At 38.7% G+C, this 14,233-nt stretch overlaps 1 protein-coding gene across 2 annotated transcripts in view; it reads right to left on the bottom strand.

Moving 5' to 3' along the window:
- LOC145258341 (uncharacterized) overlaps positions 1-14,233 on the bottom strand; it is a 99,590-nt gene that overhangs the window by 41,934 nt on the left and 43,423 nt on the right. For both annotated transcript variants that reach the window (XM_080116532.1, XM_080116533.1), the window contains exons 10-11: positions 12,631-12,684; positions 6,554-6,673 (exon numbers count right to left, since the gene is read on the bottom strand). In XM_080116532.1, the coding sequence (XP_079972658.1) occupies positions 6,554-6,673; positions 12,631-12,684 (174 nt within the window). The remainder of the gene's footprint in view (positions 1-6,553; positions 6,674-12,630; positions 12,685-14,233) is intronic.

The raw sequence follows: 14,233 nt of genomic DNA, 5'->3' as shown, positions 1-14,233 counted from the left end.
GTTCCGGGTTTTTGGAGTCGCCTGATTGTCCCCGTTGTGGGACAACGGGCGTAGAAACTACGGATCACGCTTGCTTCGATTGCCGCGAACTCCGCCAGTACTGGTCGTATGTCAGCGGAGTGACGGCTCGCATCGATCCTGAGCATCCTCGCCCAATTACTGTATCCAATGTTGTGGACAAATGAGGCCGCCGTGGGACCGGGAAAGACAAATGGTCTACGTTACGATCCTGGCCGTGGCGAGAATGGTGATTTGGACGTCGCGTCTGCAATGTTGCCGGGGGGGGGGGTGTTGTCTTTTTCTGATCAAGATCTGATCGCTTTCTTTAAACACCAACTACGGGTGAAGATCAGATGTGATAGAAGAAGGCTGCATCGCGCGGCATTTGACAGAAGATGGATACATGTGGCAAGTCTGTGTGTACGAAGAGGAGCCAAATTTGAATACGTGTTCCCCGCCTAGGTGTGGAACGCGCAGTTCTGTAAAGTAAAATTAAACAAGTAGCCTCTCAGCTAGCTGAGTGTGTGTTCCATCCCTCCCTGATTAGGAAGCCTCCAAGATCCCCATCCCCTCTTACCTGCAATTTTTGTTTTCACCCCTTCCTCTAAATTTTACCCATCTTGGAGAAAAAGAAATACAAACTAACCTCCATCCCTTACCCCAAAAAATTTCTTTTCTCCATTCACCCCCATCTAGAGGGCATCCCCACCTAGAGATTGACCCGCAGAAGCGAGGTTCCTTTTACAAACCCAGTGGAACGGGCAGTCTATCAACTAGACGGGGTTGGGAGGGTCCTACTAATCACCTTTTGTTTTTTCTTCCCCCGCCCTCGACACAAATGAATTATTGTACCATTTTATTGTTATCTTTTTTGTTTTTACACGTCAATATAAAATGTTTTAAAAATTGGGAGTTAAGTAGGACGTCCCCAAATATGAAAGAGTGAATACGGTATTATGGTGAAAGAAGATACTAGCTGGGAGAAACTTTTGACTTTGTCGAGTTCTGGAGTGACAAGGATGACCAACGACCCCCAAAATCCCCCATTTTGAGTTGGCCATGTGCCTAAGTTTTTTGTTCATCGTTGATTTTGACTGTATTTTTTTAACATGAATAAAAGATTTAATATCTCAAAGTGTAGTATCTGTTCTTCAGATGCTGCAGGCTATGACTGGCTATGACTAGCTATGACTAGCAAAGACCGGATGTGGGGGTAACCCCACATGCCTGACCATTAACCAGCTCCCATTTCCCACCTCTCGGGAGCTGGCCCCCTTTTTCCCTTCTCCTTCCCTTCACTCCTCACTTTAAAAATCGGCCTTGTGCCAAATTTGCTTGGTGGGGGAGCAAATAAATACCATCTGTTCTTCAGATGCTTTGGCCTTCGGGCCGGGATCAAAGTGTAGTATCTGTTCCGGCAGATACTGCAAGCAAAGACCAGATGTGGGGGCAACCCCACATACCTGACCTTTAACCAGCTCCCATTTCCCACCTCTCGGGAGTTGGCCCCCTTTTTCCCTTCTCCTTCCCTTCACTCCTCACATTAAAAATTGGCCTTGTGCCTAATTTGCTCGGTGGGGGAGCAAATAAATACCATCTGTTCTTCAGATGCTGCACTTTCATTTCTCGTTCTCTTTCAGTGGAGGAGAAATCCTTCACGATTGAGACAATTTTTATTTTTGTACCTTTTCTCCACGTTAAAAAACGACCCTGGTGTCTAACTCTGTCCCGTGGGGAGGCATAGTAAATAGGTACATCCCTGATGCATTTACTACAGCCCTTAGAAATCCGTTCTGAAGTACAGGGATCATGGTCGAGAAAATGTCCCTCTTCAAGTTCAGTCGAAATTAGTAACGAAAAAGTTTCTAGTGAAGCCTGCATCATCCTCTTTCTGGAATCCTCCTCCAAAGTTATATTTTAAATTCCTGTTTATGATGCTGCATGCCAAAATCCAGGGGTCCTGGATATGACCTTAAACTATATCCAATGGTGAGGTCCCAGCTTGCGGGCTTTGGGGAGTGTGGAGCCACCCTTTAATTGCCCTTGCTCCCAGGTCCACTCTGACCCAGAGTTGTAGTACCTGTTAGGGTACCAACTATGGATTAAATAGAAACCGACTTGAAAAAAAAACAAATATATTCTATTAAAATTTTTTCTTCAAAATAATTGGATTCGGCATTGAATAACTTGAAAAGGATGATATGCTGTAAAACAAAAACAACCAACCAGAATCCAGTCTCCTCTTATCCTGCACAACTTTAGAGGCAACCAGTTCAGTCTTTGAAACTGGCTTCGAAACCTAATAGGTGATGCCCTCTTCCAGGTCAATCGAAATCAGTAACGAAACAGTTTTGTGTAGTCCTCTATTTCTACAGGCAGGCAATTCTCGGAAAGACCTTTTGTTCATGGAACTTGCATTTAGATTTAGCAACAGTGGAAGAAATTGTTGGTATTGGTTGTAGCTATGACTGATGATATTTGTGAAATATCAGCGAGGGAGGAAGGCGAGAGATTGAAGCTCAGTCGAGCACTTGCCATAAAAATAATGATAGAGCAGAGACAGTTTTGCAACATCTCTTCTATGGAAAAGAGGTTACAGGGAAGAGAAAAGGGCACTACTAAGTTTTGAATCCAGTTTTGCACTCTGTCAAAGCAGGATAGGATGTTCTGAGCAGCTGTTGCCCAGATGTAGCAACAGTTCTCCTTTTTATAACATACTTGGCTCTTATAGGAGTAGATGGTTGCATCAAGAGTGAGATATCTTCTAAAACGGTAGAATGATGTAACCATTTTTCAGTATCCTCTCATCCTCCACTATTCTTAGACGGTTTAAGTTAAGAAGATTATATATCTTTCTTTAGATAATCATAACACAGGATATTCACTTAGGGTTAATACAAAGGTTTATTTACAAAAGGGGATACAAGATGAGAGTCTGTCTCGCTCGATGTCTTGGAACTCTCCGATTCCTAAAGGAATATTTCTACATTTCTATATATTATTGTACGGAGGGGTGCTAGGTCATTCCATTATAACAGAAGAGAAACGAGTTTGTGAGAAGTTCTATTTTTTTTCTCCAAGGTCCAGGGATTCTGATGGAGAAAGTGTCCCTCTTCAAGTTCAATCTAAATTAGAGATGAAACAGTTTGTAGTGAAGCCCACCTCGACCTCTTTCTGGTGCAACGATTTAAACCTGGACATGGTAGGCCTTTTCACACATGAAAGAGAAATACAAAGAAAAGAAAAATGAAAGTGACAATAATACACCTTCTGCTGACGTCCCTGGAGATGGCAACTAAGTATTGAGATGGAATCCTCCTCCAAAGATAAGTTTAAATTCCCATTTATGATGTTACAAGTCAGAAGCCGGTCTCGTTTCATTTTCCACTACTCAAGAGAACTAGGTCCCTCTTCAAAACTGGCATCGAAACCTAGTAGACAATGCCCGTTTCTTCTCCCTGCAGCCTCTTTCTCCGTTACAAGCCTGCCTCTGCTATTTTCAGTGCAAATGCTCATCTGATCCCCCTACCAACATTTCACAAAAGCACTCATTTACCTACATCCATTTCATTTCAATTTCAGGTCAGGGGTAAAGGTCAAACTTCTGGATTTGACCTTTATTCCTGACCTGAAATAAAAGACTTACATCAAATCTGTTGCCAATGTCGCTGGAAAAATAGTTGCATCATTTTACCACTTCAAAAGGTATCTAACTCGTGACACAATCCTCTACATCCTAAAATAGAGTACTGTTACCATATCTGGGCGGGAGATGCTTGGAGCACCCTATCCGGCCTTGGCAAAGTTCAAAACCTTGTTTCTTCGCTGCAATTTCTTTCCCATGGGAGAGACGTTGCAAGCATGTCTCTGCTATTTTCCTGCAAGCTGAGTTTCAATCTATAATTCCCACCAGCCAAAATTTTATAAAAAAACACTCATTTAGCTACAACCACTATCAACAATTTCCATCACTCTCTATCTGTGCCTAAATCTAAATGTAAATTCCATGAACAAAGCTTTTTTTCTAGAACTCTATTCTGCTGGCCTGAATTCCAGCTAACTACAACATGGTCATCTTCAAGTCCAATGTAAACAAGTTCTTGTTGAGCTGTGCCCTTAAATAATCAAATTATACCCACTTTCCACCACTAAAGATCACTATGCTGTTGCTTCAGTGTCTACTGTTCATTCATTAACCCTTATCCTTGGGTGGCTTTCAGACCTTAGTAAGTGGTTACTACCTTGTAAAAAAAGAAGCATAGAAAATCCTGTCACACTCAAGTACTGTACCAATGTTACATAATATAACTGGTTCTAAAAATCGGAGTAAGTGCAGTTTGAAGTGACACAATCGAACTAAGTTTGAAGTGACAAAATCGAACTAAGTGCAGTTTGAAGTGACACAAAGTTTTATGGAGATTAGAAAGTAAACCATATTTTTAGAAGCCTTATAATTATCACTTCCCTTATTTTGTCGTTTAGTCCTCACATTTCATGAACTATGTTTCTGACAGAAAGGAAAGAATTGCTGCTTTCTGGATTGGAATACATCCGTCTAACTCTAATCATTAACTGTTTTGTTTTTAACCTTGAAGCAGTATTTGTTTAGTCCCTTACATCAATTGGCTTCATGCTTTGTCTGGAGCGATTACCATAAAAAAGAAGGAAAAATAAACCTATTCCCATCAAAGATGACAAGTAGAGATGTCATGTAAGGTCTGGTGAGGTTAAATATATTAAAGTAGATTAAAATGGAATACTGCTGCCATATCTGGGCAGGAGCTGCTAAAAACAGCCTATCATGCCTTGACAGAGTACAAAATAGACTTCATGGCTTAGTGAGGGATGCCCTTTTCTCTACCCTGCAACCTCTCTCTCACAGAAGAGACGTTGCGAGCCTATCCTTGTTTTATCGTTATTTCCATGGCAGGCGCTCGTCTGAACTCCAATCTCTGGTCCCCCCTCGCCAATCTTTCACGAAAAACACCCGTCTAGCTGAATCCACTGCGAAAAATTTCCCCCACTCTATATCTGTGCCTAAATCAAAACGCGGATTCCATGAACAAAGCTTCTTTCTTAGAACTGCACGCCTGTGGAACTCTGTTCCGTCTGCCTGCTTCCCACCTGACTACAACTTGGATGTCTTCAAGTCCAATGTTAACAAATTCCTAATGAACCGCCCCCTTAAGTAAACACTTCATCAAATCTCCACACTAACGTAATGTACTTGCAATAACCCTTATCCCTGAGTGGCTTCCGGGCCTTGATAAGTGGTGATCACTGTGTAAAAAAAACAAAAAAACTAAGAAACGTCACTCGATATGATGCATGATGTCATGGATATCGAGGTTGACAGAGCAACGTGGTGTGAAACAGACCATTAATAATGCTCTAATAACTGAAAGGAAAACTTTGGTAATCACCAAGAGCGAAATGTTTTCTGTCTTAACTCAACATTTTCAAGATAAAAGAGAACTTAATGGAATATTCGAATATCTATGCATCTCATATGCAGATCAAGTGTTAGCTGCAGGGCTCGAGAAAAGGGGCCACCTGATCTTTGAGAACTTTAAAGTAAAATAAAGCAAGTAAAATAATAAACAAATCTAATATATAAAAGGCTATATGCCTGTCTGTCTGTCTCCATATTTTCAAACTCTATCTCCTCCGAAACTAAAAGTCGTAGAGTAGCACTAGGAGCCTCAAATGATTGGATTTTTTAAGGACTGTTCTTTTATGGGTTTTTAGCCATTTAAAATAGTTTTTAAGGGATTAAAATTTTTAAAAAAATCGTTATACATCTTGTACATTCATCTTTGTTTATTTTTTATTTTTAATTTTTGATCAATTCGTGTCACTTTGGTACAGTGGTAACGCCACTACCTTTAATGCTAGAGTTTCGATTCTAGCTCATGGCACCCAAATATTTGTTTATTTATTTTTTTAAAATCACGACTCTATAATAATATATACGAGATTTGGAAAAATTAAAATAATATATTTAAGCGTATTTTACGCCCGGGAAAAGACCAGCGCCCCCCTCACCCCGCTAGTTAATTATTAAAAAAAAAAGTTAATATGTAACACAAATTAAAAAAAAAGAAGTCTAACGTAAATAAGTTCTTGATGAGCCGTTCCATATAAGTTATCAAATTTAACAAATTTTCATTACTAATGATTATTATATTGTCCAATTTCTACTGTACATTCTTTAACCCTTATCCTTGAGTTGCCTCTTTGACCTTGATAATGAGTTGATACCTATGAAAAAAGAAAAAAAAAAGAAAAAGTCCAATGTGAACAAGTTCTAATTGAATCGTCCCCCTAAGTAATCCAAGTTTCAAAATTCCCACTGTTTACTATGCTAAAATCACAATGACTAATGTATACCTATTAACCCTTATCCTTGAGTGGCCTCTGGGCCTTGATAAGTGGTGACACCTTTGTAAAAAAAAAGAAAAAAAAAAGAAGAATTTTGATGCATTAAAACCTTACACTGTTCAAATAGCAGATAATAAAACAATTAATAAAAAAAGAGATCTTTTTAGTTTACCTTTTGATCTTGTAACGATATTAGGTGGACGTCATTCTCTTGTGCAAATCTGTCCCTATTCTGCTGAGCATCTGCGAGTTGAATTGTTTGCCGTTTCAACGTCGATTCAGTATATTTGAGCTTAAAAAGAAAACGTCACAACTCTATGAGATTCCTTTTTTCTTTACATACTAGCATGCTTAAAGGGAGATAACTCACGTATGACGTCATTATCTATCTATCTTCTATATTATATATATTTTACTAGCAGGGCTACCCGGCATTGCTCGGGACCGTATAAACAATGAAAAAACAAAAGCAGATATTGAACATGTTTTATTCTTAGGGGAGAGGAATCTTTCATCTCAAGTTTTAGCGTTACAAACAAACATTTGTCTTTTATATATATAGATAATGATAGGTTTTTTTGGGGCCCCCCTCGAAGATAACTGATCAGTTGACCAACTTCTAGTGGTCCGTTTGACGGGAAATTTCGATATTTGTCATCCGGGTGATGGGGCTTCGATATGATACCAAATTTGTCAAGTTTGGTTCCGTCTTTCAAAAGTTTTAGCGTTACAAACAAACATACATACATACACACAGACGTTTGGCTTTTATATATATAGATAACTTACTACCCAGCTCTACCTACGTTTAGATGAGATAAATCATCGGTGCCGTCGGTTTCAAACCTAATAACGGGGACCGTTTTAGGTACCCATATCAAGCTCTCTTCAGCTGATACCCATCTGTTTTATAACTGGAATTCCGATTATTGTTTTAATCAGGTTTAAAACCGACGGTACCGATGACTTATTTCATCTCAACTTTCTGTAAATAAAAATATAAATAATACGCTCTTATTTTCGGAATTTTTACTTATAATAGAGCACTCTGCTGGAATCGTTTTTTTTTTCCAAAAAATATAACCAAGTATCTTCTATTTTATTATATGAAAAGAATTTGGTGTGTGTGTGAGTGTGTGCGCGCGCGTGTGTGTGTGCATGTGTGCGTATGCCTGTGTGTGCGTGTGTGTGTGTGTGCATGTGTGCGTATGCGTGTGTGCGTGTGTGAGTTTGTTCCTTATGGACTCGAAACCGACTTTTTTTTTTTATTGCGTTTTCACCCCAAACAAGGCACATTGCCGCTTTGTTGTAGGGGGCTACTATCAGGGGCATAAGCTACACGGGTACTGTGTTGGGAGTTGGGCAGCAAGATGCCAGTTCACGTTACACTTGAACTTCTGCATGTCAGTACAGTCGGGGAAGCAGGGACCCGGAAGGAAATTCCAAAGTCTAGCTGTTCTGGGGAAGAAACTACTGGAGTAGAAGGCTCTCTTGCATCTAAGGATCTCTACTGTGAAGGGGTGGGATTTAGCTGCTTGTCGGGATTGTCAGGGGTATTTACATCGAGGGGACACAAGTGCTTGCAGTTCGTCAGAGCATTCACCATTAAAGTACTTGTAGAACAGGCAGAGGGATGCAACGTTTCGTCGATAGGCCAGAGGCTGAAGCTTAGATGACAGTTCAGGACCTATCAGATTGGCGACTCTCTTTTGAACCTTGTCTAGGAGCGAGAGACTAGTAGCAGATGCACCAGCCCAAATATGACAACAATACTCCATACATGGGCGAATGGTGGCCTTATAGAGGTATATGATACTTTCAGGCGTTAATAGCTTTCTAGCATGGTAGAGAGAACCTACCTTTTTCGCAGCGGTCCTGGCAATGTTCTCAATGTAATTGTTCCAACTCATGTTTCCTGTGAATGTTAGGCCAAGGAGTTCGCCGATTTTTATGAAATTTCACACAAAGGTACATTATGTGCCTGCCAATGTTCTTAGATGGGTTCTGTATCGGAATTTCTTCAATAAGAATCGATAATCGATAATTGAAAAAATCCAATAAAAGAAAGAACAGGCGATTTTGACCAAAGTTAACACCTTACACAGCCTAACATCACAAATGCATTTGAGAATTTTTATTGCCACACAAGCAGAAAGGCCCAACATATAAAATCAACAGTAGGTTCTTTGATATGACAAGGGCATGTAAAAAGTGAATGTTTCCATTTAAAGCACAATTGCACCGTGATACTTGACTTTTTCATTTTAAACTTAAATTCAAGCCATTATCACCACACAAGCATATAAAATCAACAGTAGTTTCTTTGATGCGATAGGGGCGCGTTCGAAATGAATGTTTTTGTTTAGAACACAACTGAACCATGATACTTGACTTTTTCCATTTTAAACTTTAATGCAAGCGATTATATATAAAAAATGATTTTATAAAACCAACAGTAGGTTCTCTACAGTGCAATGTAAGCTACAATGTATTGTGGACTGAGTCACTGCGGGGAGGCACGTGAAGCTTCCTCCTGGTGCACTGCAGAGAGTCCTTAGCTAGAGTAGACAATAAATTGATTTGATTGAAAAATAATCGATTTCACGGATTTCGATGACAATAAAAATATAAAAGTGTGAAATATTCGTTCATCATCACTTAATCCTGGGCAATGTCAGGTCTCCTTGCTAGTGAGTTATAAATGCCAGAATCCAGTCTTCTTTCATCCTCCGCTATTCTAGAGAAAACAGATTTAGTCTTTAAAACCAATCTTTTAGGTTGCTGTGGAGAAGGTGGGCTCTCTCTACTGTACTAGAAAGCTACTTACACCTGAAAGTATCCTGTACCTCTCTAAGGCTGCCATTCACCCATGTATGGAGTATTGTTGTCACATTTGGACTGGTGCATCTGTTACTAGTCTCTCAGTCCTGGACAGGGCCCAAAAAGAGTCGCCAACCTGATAGGTCCTGAACTATCATCTAGGCTTCAGCCCCTGTCCCATCGACGAAATGTTGCATCCTTCTGTCTGTTCGACAAGTATTTTAATGGTGAATGTTCTGGCGAACTATAAGCACTTTTTCTCCCTCGACGTGAATACCCCCGACTAACCCGACAAGCGGCAAAATCCCACCCCTTCACAGTAGAGAACCCTAGGTGTAAGAAAGCCTTCTACTCCAATAGTTTCTTCTCCAGAACTGCTATACTTTAGCACTTCCTTCTGGGATTCCGCTTTCCCAACTGTACTGACATGCAGAAGTTCAAGTGTAATCTGAACAGACATCTTGCTGCTCAACTCCCTTCATAACATTCCTTCAACTTATGTCCCTGATAGAAGCCCCCTACTTCAAAATTAAATTAAAAAAAAAAATCCCGTCACCCTCAAGTACTGTATCAACAATATTCAAGGAGTGGGTACAAACTAGTTAACAAGCAAAAAATAAAAAAATAAAAATCCATAAATGTTGTCTTTAAGAGAATATTTAGTGCTCGTTTACTATAAGTCACGACTGAAAATCGTATTTCAAGTAAAACCACTTTGATGTACTAACTTGTCGCGCTGAAATAAGTAAAGTAACCAAAAAAATTAGAAAAAAAAATGATCGCCTAGAAGATTACTTACCAGAAAAATTTAATTTTATTGTAAACTAAGGGGAGTACCCGGCATTGCCCGGGTATGTGGAACCCTGGGGGTGGGAGATGTGTAAAAAAGTGCTAGTAGCAGGGGAGGTGGATCAAAACAGCAGTAGGCAGTTTGGATGAAGAGAGTTTATTTTTTTATTACATCGGGGGTTACTACTTATCAAGGCCCAGAGGCAACTCGAGGATAAGGGTTAATGGGTATATATAGCCAAGCGTTTTTCGTGAAAGTCTGGCGAGGGAGGACCAAAGATTGAAGTTCAGATGAGTACCTGGTGTTCAAAAAAGAAAAAAGTGGTAGTAGGCAGGTAGATACGAACCCATAAGGCGAAGGAGGAAAAAGAACTTAACGCCTTAGCTGATGTCTCCATCGTGCAACCGGAAGTCAAGAGCGTTGAAATTAAGCAGAGTCAATCCAACCAAAACGATGACTTGTGAAAATGTCGACGCACGAAACAACCCCTCCTTGTACAAAACGGCCCAGTTTAGGGTAAAGGCATTAATGTTTTTTGCCAATTTTTCGATATTTGTTGTCCGAAGGACACACACGACGGATCGTCACGAGATCGGTATCATTTTGAAGTTGAGCTTCAAAATGATACCGATCTCGTGACGATCCGTCGTGTGTGTCCAAAGCTTTTGGCATACATACCAAACACACATACACACAAACATTTTGCCATTAATATATATAGACTAGTGGAGGTACCCGGCGTTGCACGGGTGTAAAAGCAAAAAAAAATTTGGTAGTGAGGTAGGCTCGAACACAAAGCCTCAAGGCATATAGCCTGACAACTTATCATGACGCTATGTGGGCAGAGAATTGAGGAAGGGTGAAATTAAACGTTTAAAAAAAGCAAATAGTTAAACGAACGTCTGGTTTTCTAGGTCAAACATCACACCGTAGTAGTAGTAGTAGTGGTAGTTGTAGTAGAGAAAATGAAATCACAGAGCAAATTTTGTAACGTAATAAAAGATTCAGATGACCTCGTTTCGTAAATCGGACATATTATAATCTAGACAGCATATAAAAAGTTGTAAGATTTAGTGGACCCTCCGAGCGCCTTCCCCAAAGCCTTTGGCGGACATACGAAAAAAATGCACACACAAACACACACACAGTTTCGCTTTTATATTATAGATCACATTTTTATTGTCACTATTTACCTCCCTCCCACCATGGGGAGGATGTAACACAAGGTCAGAAAGTGGGAATTAATCTGTAGTACTAAGTAGTGATCTCTAGAAATAAGCAATAAGACTGTACATCTAAAAACAAGAATAGTCTAGGGCTCTAAAAATTCAGGCTAGAATTGTCCGTGGCATAACGGATAAAGTACTTGGTAAAATTAAGTTTTAAATTACACTCATCTGGAGGTTGATGGTTCAATACTCAAAACAAAATCGCTAATTATTTAGGACTTCTACCAAGTCATGGCTGATGGAACAACAGCATGTTATCCCAATTAATTAAAAAAAGAATTCTATGATGATTATCGTGTTTGACAGAAAGATTTTTGAGTTCTACGAGATATGCTTGTAGAAGGCTGGAGGTTAAATCGGCAAAAATGTTGTGAAAATAATATTCAGATGAGAACAGTAGTCTGAATAATCCAGATAATACAAATGATCAATTCTCATTGTCGTAACCCCCCCCTCGCAATCTACCTGACCCAGCCCTAACAACAGAACTCTTCATCTCTCTCTCCCACTCTGGGCACTCGCAGCTCGCATTCATTCATTGCTGCTACTATGTATGAAAAAACTTTCCAGCCCTCTCCACAATAATATTCACACAGCCCTCCTGATAATATTTTCTTTGAAAGACAAAAAGCAACACCACAGCCAACTATGAACTACATATGGATCTTATATGAATTATTTTGATTTATACATTAAAAAGATCATCAGAAAAATTGAAAAAAATAAAAAAGGTCAAACTAAACAGAAGCTCTTTGTTGTTTTTAACGTTTGTTGAAATGAAAGAATGCTGCCTAAACACACACACAAAAATTCAGAAACAACTACTTAACTCTTGCTACTATAATAATTTTAACTAGCAGAACCTGTGGAAATTCCACGGTAGTTAAAAATTTTTCAAACACATTATGAATAAAATGAATAAAAATTAAAATAAAACAAATAACAACGAATTTAAACATTTTTTTAGCAAATTCTTTTTTAACCTTTTAGAGATAAAAAGATTAGATTTTTTTTAATGAAAACTCAACACACACTGTTTTTTTTTTTTTTTTTTTCTAAATAATTTTTTCTATAAATTATAAAGGAACAGATGTCAATTCACTTGCACATTTTTTTTCTTTTAATTAAAAAAACAAAAAAACGATACTAAAAAACTTACAACATGACTTTTTTAATTATAAAATAAAATCGCCAAGTTGAAAACCGTAAACAGACAGCCATTTTTTTTTTTTTTAAAATAGGAGAGAAAATAGTTTTAATGATTTTTAACTGATAAAGAGCGACTATAAAGGGGGGTAATTCGTTTCTCATTAATTAATGTTTGCGATGATGGTGTTTTTTGTGACACTGGACGTACGGACAAGTGAATTAATATTTAGATAATAAAAAGTTAGAAAGGCGATGAGATACCTTACTTTCCAAGTCCCCAATCTTCCTTTTTAAAGTGTTACTTTCATTGAATTCCTAAAAAAGTAAAATAAAAAAATAAAAACATTTAAGTTGCAAACTCAAACATGGATTCTGCCCAGTCAATTTTCAATTGTTATTATTATTAGTTTTTTTTTTTTTTTTACTTAGGATTCACCTCTTATCAATGCCCGAAGGCCACTCGAGGATAATGGTTAATTAACGTAAGTTGGTTGTGAAATAATCGTTAATAGTGTAAATTGGGTAGAATTTTTTTTTTTTTTACATGGGGGTCACCATTTATCAAGGCCCAGGGGCTACTCAAAGATAAGGATTAATGGGTATACGTTAGTCATTGTGATTTTAGCGTAGTTAACATTAGTGGGAATTTTATGACTTGGATTACTTAGGGGGACGGTTCAATAAGAACTTGTTTACGTTGGACTTGAAGACAATGAGATTGTAGTCAGCTGGAAAGCAGGCAAGCGGAATAGAGTTCCACAGGTGAGCAATTCTAAGAAAGAAGCTTTGTTCATGAAATCTATGTTTAGGTGTAGACACAGATAAAGAGTGAGGGAAATTGTTGATAGTGGTTCTGGCTAGACGAGTGTTTTTCGTGAAAGTCTGGCGAGAGGGGAAGCATAGATTGAAGCTCAGATGAGCATTTGCCATGAAAATAACGATAAAGCAGAGACAGGCTCGCTATGTCTCTTCTGCCGGAAAGAAGTTGCAGGGAAGAGAAAAGGGCATTCACCACTAAACTACGAAGTCTATTTTGAACTCTGTCAAGACAGGATAAGCTGCTTCTAGCTGCTCCTGTCCAGATGTGGCAACAGCACTCCATCGTTGGCCGAACCTGGCTTTTATATAGGTAGAGAATTGCATCAGAAGTGAGATTTTGATTATTTATGGAGACGGTTCAACAAGAACTTGTTTACATTGGATTTGAAGGATAACATGTTGTATTCAACCGGGAAGTATCAGTGGAATAGTGTTCCACAGGCGGACAGTTCTGAAAAAGAAGCTTTGTTCATGGAATCTGCATTTAGATTTAGGCACAGTTAGAGAGTGGGGAGAATCATATATAGTTAAGTGTTTTTTTATGAAAGTTTGGCAAGAGGAGACCAATACCATGTTATCTCTACTTATATATAAAAGGTACTTTGTGTGCATGTGTGTCTGTCTGTGTGCATGTGAGTTTGTTTGCTATGGACTCTGAAATGGCTGGGCTGAGTTTTTGGAAATTTCACACAAATATACTTCATGTGTCTGGAAGTGTTCTTAGCTAGGTTTTGTTGTATTGTAATGCCTCCAATAAGTATTGAATGGAATGACCCTTTGTAAATACACATGGTCCACTCAACTAGCAACAAAACCATACTCCATTCACGTATGTCCATAACAAGGGTTGTTTTCTCAGTCTCACACCGTCAATCTCTGCAACAGAGAGATGAAACTTTGATGTCATGAATGCATAAGTTCAGTCAACATAGCAATTGCAGTAATAGATATCAGACATCAATTGGTAAATGTTCCATAAATTTCAGTTTATTTGGGATATTTTAAAGGGTTTTTAGGAGGATATAATATAGATATGAACTCATTT

Source organism: Euprymna scolopes, chromosome 33 (assembly GCF_053919585.1).
Source record: "Euprymna scolopes isolate OS-2025 chromosome 33, ASM5391958v1, whole genome shotgun sequence".
Classification (NCBI taxonomy): Eukaryota; Metazoa; Mollusca; class Cephalopoda; order Sepiida; family Sepiolidae; genus Euprymna; species Euprymna scolopes.
This window is presented reverse-complemented; position numbering and strand designations above follow the sequence as displayed.